This window comes from Puntigrus tetrazona, chromosome 19 (genome assembly GCF_018831695.1).
Source record: "Puntigrus tetrazona isolate hp1 chromosome 19, ASM1883169v1, whole genome shotgun sequence".
Classification (NCBI taxonomy): Eukaryota; Metazoa; Chordata; class Actinopteri; order Cypriniformes; family Cyprinidae; genus Puntigrus; species Puntigrus tetrazona.
The window spans coordinates 18,267,348-18,285,469 of NC_056717.1; the positions used below are offsets into that span (position 1 = coordinate 18,267,348).

Sequence of the window (18,122 nt, forward strand, 5' to 3'; positions counted from 1 at the left end):
ATATATATATATATATATATATATATATATATATATAGATATATGTATATAACGACTTAAACACAATTATGCAATATATAATCTGTTACCCTGTATTTGCAGTTGGGCATTTGTTATGCAAAACAACACCTGATCGTTGATACTAATACACACGACACACACCTTATTTTTACAACATGACATTAAATGATTAATTTATAATCAATAAAAAGGAACAGGATAGGTAACATGGCTCCAAATGTAGATGTAGGTGGTTAGGTTAGGTTAGGTAGTTTATTATTTACATACACCTAAAAAAAATAAAAGTACTTAGTGCTGGGTAGCAACTGAGTAAACTGGATTATGCAATAAATTTTTAAACATCGAGTAGTTGTTACTACAAGACACTTTTTGATTGCATCATTATATATTACAAAATGGCAATAGTTCAATGCTTTGATTGGCCCTAATTCTCTTGTTTGTGTCACAATATATATAATAACTGCAAACTGTTGGATTTTCTTATGAAAGTCAGTAGCATTTGTTTGGGTGTAGTTGCACCACTAGATGTCGCTAGTGTTCTTCTGAGCACTGGCCACAGACAGATAATGATAGGAAGAGTGGTTTATATTATTATACACGAAAGTATGTGCACACAGGTTGTTTCAGCCATTTGAGTGAAGAGAAATCTTACAACTACAGCATACACAGACATTATTTCATCCATATTCTAATACCATAGTCTAATAAATGTTTCTTAAACACAAACATTATTCTATATTCTATACTTTATTTATTTCTTTTTTATATATACTTTGCACACTACTTCTTTATATATTTTATATATATATATTTTTGTTTTCTATTTTGACGCTGGACAGTTGTAAAAAACATTTCACTGCATGTCGTACCGTGTGAGTGTGTGTATGTGACAAATAAAATTTGAATTTGAATTTGAACACAGGTGGCTACTTTTAGACATATAGTATATATTGTAGGAAAAACTGGGGACAATTATAATTCACTAAATGTCTTTAATTATAAAATTGTCAAATTATATAAAAAAAAATAAATCTGTTATGCCGGTTATAAAAGAAAAGGTTACTTTCTCTTGCACATATTGTGAGCAATCTTAAATACTTTTTATTAATTAGCCCTTAAGATAAATACATAAACCAGGGAAAGTACAATACCAGAGAAATGTGCGTAGTGCTACAATTCCATCTACAGTAACAAATTTTTCACATTTAATAAGAGATGGATGGAAAGGTAGGGTTGAGCACAGAATACAGTAACAGAAAAACAGTCGTTCTTCAAAACACAATACAATCGCAGTTTCCAAAGAAAAAAAAAAAGACAGCTTTACAAGGTACAGTGAATTCAGAAATGTATATTAGAGTATACACGCGTACAGATACAGGAGGATGCATTTTAATTAGCGCTGTCAAACGATTCATCGCATTTATAAGTGTTTGAACATAAAAGTGTTTGATCAAATAATGTGTGTGTACTGTGTGTATTTATTGTGAATATATAAATGCACACAATCATATATTTAAGAACAAATTCATGTTTAATAATATGTTATTATAATATAAATTATATCAATATAAATATATTTAAAAACACAGTACACAAACATTATTTAAAATATAATTCGGATATGATTGATCACAATAAATAAATAAATAAATATATATATATATATATATATATATATATATATATATATATATATATATATATATATATATATATATTATATATATATTATATATTATTATATATATATATATTTATTTATTTATTTATTTATTTATTTATTTATTTTAATTTGCTGTCATAACAATAATTATACAATAGCTATTATATACATGCCAAAACAAATATACTGACAGAACTGTAGGAAATAAGAATATCACCACTTACATCTACTAGCAGATCATAAATAAAGCTGCTTAAGGCATAAAAAGGTAGTGTATGATCTGCAAGTCTAACATACATGTGACATTTAAATTATATTCCTATATACAAAGAACTGTATATATATATATATATATATATATATATATAAGAAAAACCTCTATAGCTACTCATGTGCTAAACAGGGCTTTGTTGCGCAAATGCTTAGAGAGAAGGAATGCTTGTTACTTCTCTCTCCCCTCAGTTGTCTTCTTCTGTCGTTCAGGACTTGATCTCAACCACTTTAATGAATGGCATAGACTTGTTTCCAGGGCTTGTCGGCGTCAGAGGTTTGCTAGAATTCAAAATGGAAGATATTTATATTAATCAGATATCTTGTTCTGAATATTTTTGTGCTTTTGCAAAATGTCTCATATTTGGAGCTTGAAAGACACGGTCAAAACAACACGGTTTTATACGAGGTTGTATAAATGAGGTGATATTTAATTAGCATATATAGTAAGATACCTGTAGACAACTTTGGACCCTGTGTCCGAGTTATATGGTTTGGACGTTTGGTTGCCCAAATAAAACTCCATCCGGTCATGAAACTCTCTGTTCTGCAACACACATTTATATTTTACAGTCACACAGTGAACAGCAGAAATGTATAAAGCGACTCTTTGTAATAACTCAGACGCTGACCTCAGCTTCGAGGAAAGCCACCCTCTCTTTAAGGTCGCCGATCAGCCGGTCTCTTTGCTCCATTATGGTTCGTGAATTTTGCACCTGTTAACATATTCGGCCATACGAATTAATAAATGCAAGCGCTTATCACTCTCAAAGCACTTTTAAGTTTCGAAATGAAATTTGAACAACCCACAGAAAAAGTCAACAGAGCTGTATTTCTGAGGCGTAATGCTTTGCCTGCATTTGTGATTTCAGTGTTTACGGATGAAGCCGTTGTGTGTAACATGAGATCTAAAGTGAAGTCTAAAGTTGAGCAGCAGGGAAATGACGGCGTATTTTATTTATGACTGAGATTGAGTTTCACTTCTCATCTCTGAGCAGACTATATACTGCACAAAACATTCTGTAGAAAATATCTGTATAAATAGAAAATGTAAAAAAATATATACAATTACCTAAATAAATTCATGTTTTTTTAAAAGTCAAATAAAAAATGTCAAATATTATTTAATTTGAACTTAAAAGTAATATCCATATATTCATCCTTCCATCTATAAATCCATCTATCTCTCTGATGATTAATATCATCCAAAAAAAGTTTGTTTAAATAATGTTTTTACTGTGTACATTTATTATGTATATATACACACACACGCATGTATATATATATATATATATATGTATATATATATATATATATATATATATATATATATATATATATATATATATTAAATATATTGATTCTAATATTAATTCTATGAATATAAATTCATAGACATAAATACACATAAATAAATACTGAGTGTGTATTTAAATATACACAGAACACACATTATTGCAAACAAAAACCTTTACTTTGTATGTGATTCATTGCAATTAATAATTTACCAGCAGTTATATAAATGCACTTAATAAATTTAAATGTAAATGTTTAAATGTTAAAAGTAAAATAAATAGTTTTTTACATTAAATTAAAATATAGCTATTCATTTTCCATTAATGAAAAAAAAAATGTACTTCTGTAAATGATGTTAAATTAATCTCTCCTCCCACAACGTTTCCATTTTTCATGATCCATTTATGTCCCGCCCTGCATTTTTCATTACCGAATATAAATAAAATTCTGCAAATTACATATATAAAGTGGTTTTCAGATGTCATTTTATAATTTGTTTCTATGATTGGGTGTTTCTCCAAATATCCTGCGCGCAGTAATTATTACCTGTTCGATCATGTTCCTGACTTTCCTTTGTTGACTTTTGACCATGTCATCTAAGTTGTGGTTCTTATCCTTCAGGGTTGCCAGCTCCTTTTTCAGCTGTTCAGACCTGCAGTACAGAAAACCTGTATGTTACACGTGTACACGCTCACAAATGACACTTGCATGCAGCACAGAAACAACCGCATTAGCGACGCAGAGGGTGAGTCTCCTTCCAGCGTGTAAGAATGAGTCAAAGTCGAATTCCATGTGAGAGGCGTGAAAGATGAGTTTCTATGGCAGCGCAAAGCAACTTAATAGAGTTGTGATTAGGCTAACTTCCTAAATTGCAGGTGAAAAATATTTAACGTAGTCAAGGAAACAGTTCAAACTTAAGAGAGCAGTGCATTATGTATAAAAGAAGTGATTTGGGTCAGCAAAAAAGAGGCCAGGGACCACGTCCACATTAAAAAGCTAGATTTTACATACAACAGTTTTCAGATTTATAAAACCATGCAAAAAATACATTTCTCCCAGAAATAAACATATATGGAGTTTCCATATCATTTTCAACGCATATTCCCATCCACCAAAGGTTTATTAAGGAAATATGATATACGGACTATAAATGCCATTTTTTCCCATACATTTATTTTACTGCTAAAAATAAGCCAATATCCATGTTATGTATTAGAATAAATATTACATTTTATTGCATATATTTTGGTTTAACGTCTGCGTATTGATTTTATGTTATCTCAGTGCTCATCTCCATGAGAGTTCATTTCCTAATATTTAGGAAATATCGAGTAAACCGTAATATTTCAAAACTTTTCATGTTCTTTCGCATAAGCCACGGTTATAAATGAGGCCCCCGACCTGTCCTCACTCTCCGTATTCTTCAGTCTTCGCAGTTTCTCAAGGTCAGCCTCGTTAGCGGCCAGCTTTTCTCGAAGTGTGCTATTTTCCAGCTCCAATCCACGCATGAGCTTCTGCATCTCTTCCGCTTTTTGGCCCTGTTCATCTGCCTGGTGCACACGAGAGTTATGCTCCTCTAGAAACCGCCGCTGATATTCAGCGTTTTCCGCCTGACGAAAAATGTTAAAAAAAATAAGGTGCTCGGTTTTAGAAAAGACACGGTATATGACAATTATATCCATTTTTCGGTTCTTTTGTTAATGTTTCTGACCTGCAGTCTCTCTTTCTCCTCTTGGTGTCTCCTTTCCATCTCTTGCAGACGAGTGTACAGATGTTTAGTGACTTCTCTCAAGGCTAAAGTGTTTTCATCATCCTCCTGGCCATGTGCAAGCATAACAAAACATGTTAAAATTGCTCCTAAAGGATGCAGAAGTATAGTTCTTTCTTAGTTAACTAATGAAGATTACTGGAAAGTGTTACCCATGTTCTCTTTTAATATATTTCTTACACTGTACATTTTTAGATAGGTTAATTCTTTCTCTAGCACATAGAAAAATAGCTATTATTGTTAAAGTAAAAATGTGCTGTCTGCAAATGGGAGGTGCTGTAGATGTGTGGTTATATTTATTTAGTATATTTCATATATTCTTTCAGCATATTATATAATTTGTACATTTAATTTCTTTTTAGTAGTGCTGTCAAAAATATGTTTATGTTAAATTTACATATAATATCAAATTAGTGCTGTCAAACAATTAATCGCAATAAATCGCATTCAAAATAACAGTTTTTTTTACATAATTTATGTATGTGCACTGTATATATTTAGTATGTACATATAAAGATACACGCATACAGTATATTCAAAATATTTGACATTTATATTTTATGTTATATTATACAGAAATATATTTTATATATGTAAGCATAACATGTTTACATATATATGTGTGTGTGTGTGTGTGTGTGTGTGTATAAATATACACAGCATACACACATATATCATGTAAACAAAAACATTACCATTTTTTTTGAGTGCGACAAATCACAATTAATTGTTTGACAATGCTATATAAAACATAATATAAATATATAGACATGTAAATATTTTCTAAATATATACTGTATGTGTGTATTTACATACATAATAAAACCATAATTATTTATACATGTACATATTTTTTTTGGATGTGATTAGTCACGATTAATGATTTTGACAGCACAAATTTTTACAATTATTTAAACTATGTAATAGATTTAAAATTCTTTTATAAATATATAGATCTATAGACATTTTCATGAAAGATCTTCACTTTAATAGATGTTTTAATCTGGATCTGGGACAACAGTAAAATAAAATGCAATTTATTCATTAATTATTAAATATCAATTATTAATGTTTAAATGTGGAAGGTTCTGTAATAGTCAATGCCTTTAATAGAAATGTCAAATTCTGAACTAGATTAAATAAGCACAAAAAAACACTGTGTGCACGGGGGGCGCTGTAGATGCGTAGTTGAAGGCATAATGACGGCTTGTTTACGGAGCAGCCACAAGTTTGGCAATCGCCGCTCCCAAGGGCATCATGTCATGGGTGTGACTTTTCACAGGCAGAAGCAAAAGGTTAATGTGCGTATGCTCCCACATCTCAGCACATTACCACAAAAACAAGAACGAACAAAAGTGTGGCAATGTTTTTCGGCCAAATTATTTCCCAACGAACGTCACTGTATCTCCATCAAATAAGCTAAACCGTACCTGCTGCTTTGTGTCCATTATCGTCATTATTTGGGAGTCCGTACAAGAGAACAAGAATCCCGTTTTCAAACAGAGAAGCTGAAAGGTTTCTGCGATTGAATGATAAGCGCCCTTAATTTAGGAATACTCACGATAAGGCATTCAATTCGGTCCCGAACAACTGAAAGGTGATACGGCGAGTGGATTGAATGCTTTTTGTTCTCTTTCTATGGGAGCGTCTCTGTTTGTTTGTGTTTGCGAGGAGCCGTTCTTTCTATTTAGGTGTGCGTTTATAACGGCGCAGGTGAACGATCTTTGCGTGACGAATAGTTTACCGGATGTTTAGAGTGAGAGCCGTTCACAAATCCATTGGAGCCATTGCCTTTGCTGACAAGTACGTCAACTTTAAAGCCATTGGACGGAATCTAGGGCACAAGATAGATTATTTACAAATGAGACGGCTTAGAGATGCAATTTAAAGAAACATGTAAAGCATTCCAAGATGATGGGAGGAACACAAGCAACTGAGGAAATAATTGATACAGACTTGCGTATCATGTAATATGCTGACTTCATGAGATTCATCTGAAGCGGTGAGAATGTAGTACCTTGTTGTTGTTATTTTGCCTGGCTGCCATTTGCTCTCTCAAAGTCTTCAGACAGTATCTCACCTGAAGACAAACGCAACGCAGGTTATAAACTAGAGCAAATAGCGCACATTTTTCACGGTTAACGATTGGGTGGTGACAAAACTGACCTCTTGCACCTGCGCAACCTCATCAGTCAACATTTTGACACGGTTCTGCTTTGTCTCTTTTACAGTTGATCCTCTGCTGTGTTAGTGCGTCCGGTGAGGATTTGGTACTTCACTTACAGAGGCTGCTAAAACAAATAAAGGGATCGTAACGTTCATTTCTAAAGTCTTGCACTGCGCAAAGACCTGTAAGGACAAAGCTGAGCAACCTGCAGTGTCATTTCTCACACAACTCATGTGTATCGCATACAACAGCATCCTGTGGTAGAAAGGATAAAAAAAAATATTTCTATGTGCTTTTAATATTCTTTAATTCCTTAAAATTATATTTGAAATTATATCTGAAACTATTACTACCACTTCTCAAGTTTATCAACATATACTATAATCAAACAATTATATTAGACCTAATATTCATTTAAATAAAAAAAATACCTAATATAATATTATATATATATATATATTTGTATACATTCCATAATTTGGGAAATAAATATAACTCCAAAAATAAAGTTTAGTGTTGATGTGATATATATATATATATATTTTTATCTTTGGCTTACCAATCCTAGATTTACTAAAATACAGTAAAAACATATTTTTACTAGAATTTAAAATAACTTTTATTTCACTATTATCAACATTAAAAATAATGAGAAATGTTTCTTAAATTCAGTATCCCATATATAATAATATACATATACAATAATAATACTATTTTTTTTTTTCTGAGATGCTGAATATAACAAACATTATTTTATTATTTTCAATGTTGAAAACAGTTGTGCTGTTAATGTTTTACTTGTGATGAAAGTTAAAAATACTTTTTTTCCAAAAGCATTTATTTCATGAAAAAAATTGCTTTACAAGAAGTCTTCTGAGCACTTTTGCAAGGATGAAATATTAAAGATGGTTTAAGGTTAAATATAATATATTTTTTTACAAATAATATTTATTACAGATTCTTATAGTTCCATAGTCAATAAGATCTATACATTAAAAAAAACTTCAAAAAGTCAGTCTTTACAAGTGCCTATATATATATAGGCAATATATTATTTAAATATAAGTGTATACCTGGAAGATTTTCTACAACGTCTCAGCATCCGATTCTGTAGTTGTACACTGACTGCTGCAATATTTCTACGAGGAAGAAAATAAAGAAAAGAATGTGACCTAAGATCACAAGGGTGTAAAGAACAGATAATTAGAGAAAATTAGATTAGGAGGGAGACAAGTTTCCAAAATACACTCTATTTTGACAGCACAAAATAAAAGTCTAATTATATTTATGTAATCTCCACAGCAAACAGTCCCATGTAATGATCATATGTACACCTTTATTTCTATGGCAGCCAAAAATCCCACTTTAAGGCTATGAGACACTGAAAATGAAAGATGGAGAAGTGAAGGCTCAAACAAAAAGAATGAGGGAAAAACATCATATTACATAATTGAGTACTTAATCTGGCGATTTAAAGGTGATGTAATCTTTTCCGTGTTAAATAGTTTTTTGATAGCTTAATACGCAGACAAGTATGAGTACGGTGTTAGTGTCTTGATTTTCCCAGAAAGAGCATAAACGCTGTGACGCTACTGAAAACATTCAAAGGTTTTTGGTCTGTGCATCACAACTAGCCCTAAACACTGACAATGTCTCCACCAATGACGCAAGTTTTTGGCCGAGGCTATCCGTTTTCCAACCATTGGCGATTGTTTGGGAAACCTGTATGGAAACAGTCGTTATTTTTGAAAACCGTCTCCCTTTCAAAACGATTTATGAGTCATGACGGCATATACGATCGCAAACAATGGTTTATGAATGTGTTTAACTTCAAAAGAACATCCGTTCTGCAGCTACAGTCGAGAGGAAGTGATTACATCTAACCGAGTCAACAAGTCCAAGCAGGAGAACAAGAGAAGAATGGGGTTTGATCCTCTGGGATGTGACCACAGACAGCAGAAAGAGATACTGAATAAAAGTGAGATCACTGGCGAAGACTGCTGATTCACTCCACTTCCAGCTACACCAGATACCACTGAAGGGTGGAGGCGCGCCGGAGAGCGTCTGTGTAAACAGATGGCGAGCCTTGTATGGCTGTCAATTATGAAAGAAGGTGTAGCGGCTGCGTGTGGCTTTAGCGGGTTAGTATGAGCTGCCTCTGTGAAACTTATGATCCAAGAGATAAGAACACCTTTTTAGGGATTATCGTTTAAGTGTAACGCTTACGCCAACGTGTCATCACCGTCTGGGTCACTGCTGTGTGGGAAATACCACAAACGTTAAACACACAGCACGAATGTAATAATAACACACTACAGGTCAACTTAATTATGTGCTGACCAGGTTAATAAAAGTCACGACCGATACAATGACTAGCTTTTAATTGAAATGCTGTAATGCTGCTGTGGATGTGATTTATACTATACTATGTACAACATATTACTGACTACATTCCATTAAAATTAACAGTGAAGTCATTTATAGAGCTACTAATGTTATCTTTTTCAACAGTTATTTAATCAAAATGTATGTATAAGCGATCATGTGACACCACAGATTGAAGTAATGATTCAGCTGCAAAAGATAGATAAGGTATTTTAAATGGTAAAAAAATATATATATATATATATATATATATATATATATATATATATTTTAAATATAATATTTTTTTTTTTTTACAGACCTGAATCCTTTGAACACTTTTATTTCCGATATACTTTAATTATTTAAGTAAAAAAAAAAATACAAAATATCATTATTTAATAAAATTACTTAATATAAATGTGATAGCTAGCAAGAAATGTGGTTGCTCTGTATAAAAAAATGATATATACAAAATAAAATATAAAAAATATATTTGGTGTGTAGAAAACAATCCCTTTGTTTATTTCTTTGTTAAAACCTAAAAGAAAGTGAAAGATTGGAGAAATTTGCTTTTATCAAAAATATGTTTAAATGTATTAAATTACTTATTAAATTGATAATATTTGTGTGGGGGTATTTGTTTATTTTTTACTTTGGCACTTAAAATTTAATTCTAAGGGCAATTAAAAAAGTTTTAAAAGAAAGGCACGGCCCAGTGCAAAACAGTATCTCATCAACTTATGGCTATACAAGTCCTGCAGTTTGCTTTTTTTTTTCTTCTATTATGAATTCGGCCATGCACCTGCCTCGAATTTCTATGATATGTAAATCTTTCTGTATTCATCTGCTTTGTGCCTCTGTAATTGTATGCCCGCATGAAAAGCAGCGCACATGTGCACACCCGTAAAAGCTTTACTGGAAAAATCATCAGCCCTGTCATGTCTTACCCTCGCAGGCAGAGCGAAGGGAAAGATCAGAGAAAGAACAACAGCCTCGGGGTGAATCTGCAAACTGACACGCACGGCATATAAATACTCATAAGTACAGCAATTTCGAGAAAGAACACTTCAAACTTGGCAGAAATGCATGCAGCCTGACAATGAACGAGAAAAAGTGCATTCTGGGGAGAAAAAGAAAAAGTTTTAAATCGAGCCTAGCACTCCCCAAGCACCTCGCAAACAAGACTTAATGTTCCTTTTTTGACCGCACACACCCTCTCATTACTTTGAACATGTGTCATGCATCACTTTGCATTTGTCGCCATTATTGATTCTGAATCTGGCTAATAGTTTATAGTCTAATCATTTATTCTCGGTGCAATCAGATCGCTGGCCCTGTCTTTGATGCGCATTTACCCTCCAGGCAAGACACGAGAATTACAAACAAACACCTGCCTCAGACGTCAAGCTTTTATGAACAAATGGTCTTCGCATGAAGACATACCGATCTCCTATTTGCATATGTGAGTAGTTTTAGGCATCTGAACAGGAATTGTCGCAATGCTGAATTGACCTGTACCTCAACATTCACTAACAACTCAACCAAATCACATAATAGCCCTGAAGAGTCGTGAAGAGAACAGCACGAACCTTCAAACAGAGCCTCTGTGTTCAATCTGACCCGCAGGCTTCATCCCACAGCCTGTACGGTAGCCTCCAGCGCATTAAATCAGTCCGGAGGTGTCCCATTACGTAAGACGGAACACAGAGACCAGAAATGTTGGAGAAAGCCCGGCGGTTTGCTTTGGAAAACCTGATACGGCGAGTTCTGACCAGGCCGGGGTATTATGAAGCTTGTTTACTGTAAATGCACGAGCACTTAAAGTGATAAAGAACGATAAACAACTTACGTAAACTCAAGGTCGAGTATACACGCATTCAAAAAATGTGTGTTCGTCTGAAAAAAGTTACGAACGTTGCAAACATTTTAATAGTTCTAAGTGAAATGTATTATTATATTATTTGCTTCAAGTTCTGATCCTGTGGAATTTGCTAGAAGCGTACATGCTCTTGCTGTTCATTTTTGCACAAGCATGTCTGGCACATCTGTTTGAGCAAGCTAACAGACCAGAAACAGACGGACGGTGCTAACGATAGGGCTCCAAAGAAATATGGAAATCTAAAATAAGAGATAAACATAAACATAAAGATTTAGTATTTTGAGGCATTAACGGACACTGGGAACAACCCAAACACTATGATATTCAAAAATGCACGATACTTTTGCATGCTTACGTTTCTCACTCAAGTTGTAACAATTGATAAATAAATATAAAAATAAATTTGAAACGGCAATGTGTGAACGCACAGAGGTGGTTGGAATAATTACAATTATAACTTAGCAAACACGTACTGACACACACATCTTTCAGGTGCAGAAGTGAAGTTTACAGAAATACACAGCATACAGTAAAAATCAGCATCTCAGTGGAATCTCAGCAGCAATCTTCTGTAATTAATACAGTCGGCCGAATAAAATCCGCACTTATGCGTCACCTCATGCTAATATGCAGCCTCTTCTCATGCAATGTTATTAAACTCTCTTATGCAAAACTTGTTCAGCTTTCGTTTAGCCGGAACGCTGATGTATTCTTTCAATGTTCACGTTGCGCAATATTATTGTTGGTAATGAGAAACTCGTTTGTCGATTAACGCGAATCCAAGGATAACAAAAGCTGATCGTTTAAGTGGAAATAAGAACACTTCCAATGCATCAAAGGCTTTGTGTATCGGTATGAGGAAAATATGTTACAAAACGCGAATCAAAATTGACGAGGTTGCACTATAGAACCTTTTTTTGTACAACACACCATTTTTAAATGAAGCCCCAAAAGCTTGAAACATCATTAGGTTGAGCAAATGATGATCTTTTTTTTTTTTTTTGGTCTTTTCAAGCAAATGTCTCGCGCTCTTAACAGAAACCTGCAAGAAAAAACTTCCACATATGTGATATATTAATATAAAGAGACTGAATTTGTGTTGACGAAAGCGACTGCTAGATTTCACACGCATGCATCATTTTGGAAGGCCATCTGGCACAAATCAAATGCGTAAAAAGGTGTTAAGATCAATAGGTGAGGTTGCCATCTACCTCATTTATGCTTTTTATTAAAAGAAATTACCTCATCTTGCTCCCAAGAGCCGCTGTGCCAAGACACGAGCTAAACTCAGTGAGTCAGCAAAGTACGTGAATTAGATAATGCTGGTCAGAAGGGGTCAAATATTAAGATCAAATCCGCCAACCTAGACTGTTATCGTTTGGGAATTATGCACAAATGTTGGTGCTGTCGACGGCCACCTGCAGAATTTGCTAGAAGCGAACTTGCATCGTTTTAAATATATTTTGCATACAGGCTATACGGTCTTAAAACCGTAAGCAAATATTTGATTACACAATCATACGTTGCAATATAATAGTCAAACAAATGAGTTTGAAATGGCTGTCGTTTACATTTTATATTTCCAGTTTTCAGTGGAGTGATGAAAATCACAACTATAACAGCTAATGGCCATAAAGACTAATGAGTCAGCTTTTTACATTTTCCACACAGAGGAAATGAGCAAACATAAATGGCATCTGATATGATATGATATGAATATATAATCATATACTGTTACCACATGGTCAGTCACAACAAAGTTTCAGTGCATTTAAAAACCACACAAACACACTAATTGAACATAGCTTAAAATACACACTAAACACAACTGTAAACAGATATAATATAATTACATGGGAACTTCTGGTTTTTCTGTCCTGGTGCAGCTAACGCTTACTGGTTAGGACGGAGACGCAGAAAAGCCACAAACATTTTTGCGCCATTCTTAAAGCTTAATGTTGAACGCTAAAAAAAAATAGTTACTTCCTGCATTAACAATTAATATTATTAACTCAGCTAAATCGCTTAAATTAAGCCAAGCGTAGAGTTTAGCCTGAAAAACATAAAACAATCACATCCCTCTTCAACAAAAAATAAACAAACAAACAACGGGATTTCCCAACTGAATAAGAAAGTAGTCGTTCTTAATATTTAATTACTGTTAATGTCCATACAGGCATGAACGCCGCTAAACGGTAGACACAGACGCGGACAAAAGGCGTCCAGCTTACCTTTCTGAAGACCCGTGCAGACTCCCTGTACTGTACTGCATGTGTTGTTCTGTGACTCATTTAATGAGAAGGCTGGGTTTTGCCGTACAAGGCGGGGGCGAGTCCCCTGCGGTCCGGCCCTGATCCTCGCTGCACGGCGCCCCCTACAGGACGGCGCGCTGGATCAGCCTTTTCCTGACAGCGGCCATACGAGCAGATTAATACAAAATAAAAGCTCATCTGTAAAACTGGAAAGGGAAAGCACTTCAACGATCTACACGTGTTACGGCATGCAACTGCTGCGTGCTTTATTGTTGTTTTCCATATTGAAATAATTTTAGTAATAATTTTTACTAGTTTTTTTTTTGTTTGTTTTTTACTAGTTTTTGTTTTGTTTTGTTTTGTTTTTTTTTACAATTTTTACTAAATTGGATCATTTTTACTAGCTTACTAAGTTTCGAAACATTTCAGAATTCTCATTTTTAATGAATGAATTTAATTAATTAAAATATGCGTAATATAGGAAGAAGAAGAAAAAGAAGACGAAGAAGAATACACTAAATACAGAAGGATTTTTTTTTTTTTTTTTTTGCTTAAATGGCCAAGTTTGCCAAACCCTGCCTAATCATAAAAACAGGATTACAAAATACATCATACACATCATAAAGAACATCATAAAACAGGAGTTTTACAGAACTTTGAATATGTAAAGGCATTCGATTATTGCAGATTACATTTAATATTGAAAGTTTTGGGCCGCATTACACAGTTTTGACCAACAGTTGCTACAAGCCTGGTGTTTCCGGATACATTAAAAAGGTGAATCGTTTTATGAAGCAAACGACTCAGAGAGATTCATAACGCTCATGTCTGGCATGTTGAACTTCTGCATGAATGCTGTGTATCTTGGCAGGTTGTGGAACAGAGCTGTTCTGTGCCGAGTTATTGACCCCTCGCGGAGTCTGGGATCAGGCTGCTTTACTTTTAAGGTGAAATGGATTACTTTGAAAGGAATGCATCTGCATGTTTGCTTGTTTAAACCGAGCAGAAATACATCTTTGCACGCAATCAAATAATCTTTAGACAGGTTTTCGTGTTCAGGCTTTGTTTTGTTGGCATTTGGGCAAACTGCAGAGCACTGAATCGCAATAATAACACTCGGTCGCTTCATCCTAAAATCAGCATCGTGGCAGATCATTGTCATGCTTCAGTAGATTTAAAAGAAAAGCGTGAGCTGCATAATAGCAATGAGTGAAGACTCTTAAGACTTTAAGACACCCAGCATGCATTGTGAGAGCCAGATATCTGCAAGACTGTGTGGTTTAAATGCAGCGTATGTGGTTTGCAGATTTCTGTTGAAGCGGTGCGTTTTTTAAAATATAATTTCAAAACTAAAACAATGCATCAAACAATGCAATGTGTTTTGTCGACTTTGTGGGACAGAATTTTTAAAGAAATTAATAATTGTATTCATTAAGGATGCACTAAACTTTTCAATAATGACAACAAATGCATTTGTAATGTTACTCTTTTGAACTTTCCTGGATACTTTTCCTGAGCATCAAATAAGCATATGATAACTAAAATTTAGCCATCAATAAAATACATTTTAAAATCAATCAAAACATGCAAATTAGAATGCAAATAAATATAGCCTTGGTGATGCAAAAACACACATATTTTTGAGTGTATAGCCTTCCAAAAAATGTTGAGTAGGTACAAAAAAAAAAATAAATAAATACACACACACACACACATATATATATATATATATATATATATATATATATATATATATATATATATATATATATATATATATATAAATATATATATATACAGTATATTTATATTATATATATATTATATATATACTATATATATATATATATATATCAATGGCAGTTTATCATTATGTAAACTCTTTAGTACAAGCATTCATGGGTGTAATTTTCAATGTTGTTAGTTTTGATCAATCCTCTCTCATCCATGTTAATACAAATGTGTAATCAAGCGAACTGAATGGAGTTGACTGAATTAAATAATGTGCCATGCTAGCTTTATTTGCCTGACTAACAAAAACTTCATATAGGATGTGCCTTTGAGCACAACATAGATGTGTTGATCTGCTAAATGTCAATAAATCACACGCAAAAGACAGTCATACTGATGTATGCCTGCAAAACTATATAAACCTGAGGCTACTTGAGGATGCCTGCTGTTCAGACCAGCAGCTACGACTTTATACAACTTGTATGGAAACACTTAACACTGAATTCCATTTTTGAGTGAATCAGCATATTCAGAGGTTAACACTTTTAGAATTCATTCTGATTTTTGAGTTGAAAAAAACAGCATATTGCAGAGAAGAAACAGCAAGTAAAGCAAATAAAAAAATTTTTTAAATAAACAAAAATGTGTATAGTATATACTTGTAAAATGTACTCTAACAATATTTGTTTCATTAACTATTTTGAAAATATAATTTTTTTACAGTGTAATAAAAATTAGTATTTCTTTGTAAAACATACTCCAATAATCTTTCATGTATCTAACTATGATATATATATATATATATATATATATATATATATATATGTATATATATATATATATACACACACACACACACACACACACACACACAACACAGTGAGGTTTCCAGTGACCTCAGTTGCCTTCCTTCTAGCAACAAAGTTACATAATCTTAAAAATTTACATAATACATGAATCTTGTCATCACAAGCTCAATAAAATCAGTTCACGCATGTAAAACTTGAGCAATCTAGCTCACATAGTGCACGAGTTAAATGTTTAACCATTTCAGCTAAGCTCCAAACAGCTAAAATACTGTTGTTTTCAATCTTTATCTTAAAGTGCAACAAAATTTAGATTTTGCTGCACTTTCTTGAAATCGAACAGAGTTTGATTTGATTTAATTCAGTTGTGGACTGCGGTTCTGCATGTTAGAAACTGGTTTTCTTCTACAGTATTAACAGTAGTTATGATTCATCACTAATGCTGGCAAAGAATGCAGGTCAGTGACAAGGAATTTTGTTCCGCATCATTTACATCTACTTTGGACATCTACTCTCAGAATTTGGGACAAATTCCATTTAGTAACATTTTCAGTTGACAACATACCTGTTATATGCACAGGCAGATTTTATGAACCAGCAAATGGAGTTGTTCTCGACACTCTGAGAAACAGCGAAAGGAGACCTATGAAAGGTTCATATTTCGGTTTTAGGAGTCCCCAACAACAGGTTGACATGCATGCAAGATCAAAAAAACACTTTTATTGTCTTATCATATGCATTTATTTTTTTACCATGCTTTAGTACCATGCACGCAGCGATTGGCCTCATTTTCATTTCATCATGCAAACTTTCTTCAAAATATCTTCTTTTGTGAACAAACAAATTCAAACTGATTTGAAATTACTCACAGGTGAAATTATAGCAGAATTTTAATTTTGGGGTAAGTTATGCCTTTAACCTTTCTTTTTACTGGATTCTGTGCAATTTGCGAAAAAAGCAAAGACACTAAACTAAAAATATTAAATATTCTTCTGATCTATTTTTTGTGTCTCCCAAACCCTTTCAGTTAAAATGGATTTCTGTCATGCTTTTTTATTTAAAGTTTGGTATTTATTGCTATTCTTCTGCCTATTTTTGATGTCTCCCAAACCCTTAGTTAAAATGGATTTCTCATGCTTTTCTCTTACTGCTTTTGACTGTGAAAATATGTAAAAAAGAAGAAAGTGAGTCTCAGGTTCAAGTAACCTCAGAGTCTTTAATTTTTATAAGTTCTAACGGATTTCATATTGTAGGGTTTGACAAGCTACAATAAAGCTTTTGTGTGTTTTTTTTAAATCTTGGGACCATCCTCTCTGCATATTCACAACCCTAATATTAACACAATTTCAACAAATGAAAAATTGACCCCAAAACAACAGGAGAGGTGAAATGCTGAAGCGTTGTCTGCTGCTTTCTGTTTGCCGGATGAGGGCAGCATAGATCACGTAATACATCAATCACTAATGAAATAAGAGTTTTGTTTTTTTTTACAGTTAAGTTATTTGACATTATACTTTCACTTTAATTGTGTGCCACGTCAGCTGAAAATAATCTTGCATGACTTCTCTTGTTTCCTGATTAACAGTTATTCTATGCTCTTTTCCCAGCAGGTAACAAAAGGGTTGTAATGATATCTTAATGGCACATTTTACGACAGAAAAAATCCTAACAAGCATTTAACATTTCATTTCAAGAATGCGAACCATGCCAAGAATGAATTTCCTTGTTAAAGCAAAACAAGTCAATCCCAGGCAAAACCATTGCTGCTTGCATGACTTTTTTAAGTGCTCTTCAAATGTGCAACAAGCTAGCGGGCAGTATCTCTGCTTTCCTGTCCATCATTGCAACAACAACCTCAAATTAATCTGATTTACCCGATACCACGTACTGCCGATGAACAAA

The 18,122-nt window shown here is 33.4% G+C and overlaps 1 protein-coding gene across 5 annotated transcripts; it reads right to left on the bottom strand.

Annotated features, from left to right (window-relative positions):
* Positions 1-1,823: 1,823 nt before the first annotated feature.
* On the bottom strand, positions 1,824-13,769 carry tuft1b (tuftelin 1b). Of its 5 annotated transcripts, none has more exons than XM_043217049.1 (11): positions 13,663-13,769; positions 8,259-8,324; positions 7,185-7,306; positions 7,036-7,098; positions 6,763-6,852; positions 4,962-5,066; positions 4,652-4,860; positions 3,797-3,902; positions 2,587-2,670; positions 2,410-2,501; positions 1,824-2,236 (listed from the first exon to the last, which is right to left on the bottom strand). In XM_043217049.1, exons 3-11 carry the CDS (start codon positions 7,215-7,217, stop codon positions 2,164-2,166), a joined length of 855 nt encoding a protein of 284 aa, XP_043072984.1. In that variant the 5' UTR covers positions 7,218-7,306; positions 8,259-8,324; positions 13,663-13,769; the 3' UTR covers positions 1,824-2,163. The 5 variants fall into 5 exon arrangements, with proteins under 5 accessions (XP_043072984.1, XP_043072987.1, XP_043072986.1 ...); XM_043217052.1 differs by having other exon boundaries at positions 7,185-7,309; XM_043217051.1 differs by having other exon boundaries at positions 8,259-8,357; positions 13,663-13,694.
* Between the last annotated feature and the right edge of the window lie 4,353 nt (positions 13,770-18,122).

Excerpts from the sequence above, each read along its gene's own strand:
- tuft1b (XM_043217049.1), bottom strand. The coding sequence starts at position 7,217 with ATGTTGACTGATGAGGTTGCGCAGGTGCAAGAG. Across the intron at positions 5,067-6,762 it reads GCTCTCACTCTAAACATCCG|GAGGATGATGAAAACACTTT; the intron begins GTAAACTATTCG and ends GCACATGGCCAG. Across the intron at positions 2,502-2,586 it reads TGGCTTTCCTCGAAGCTGAG|AACAGAGAGTTTCATGACCG; the intron begins GTCAGCGTCTGA and ends TGTGTGTTGCAG.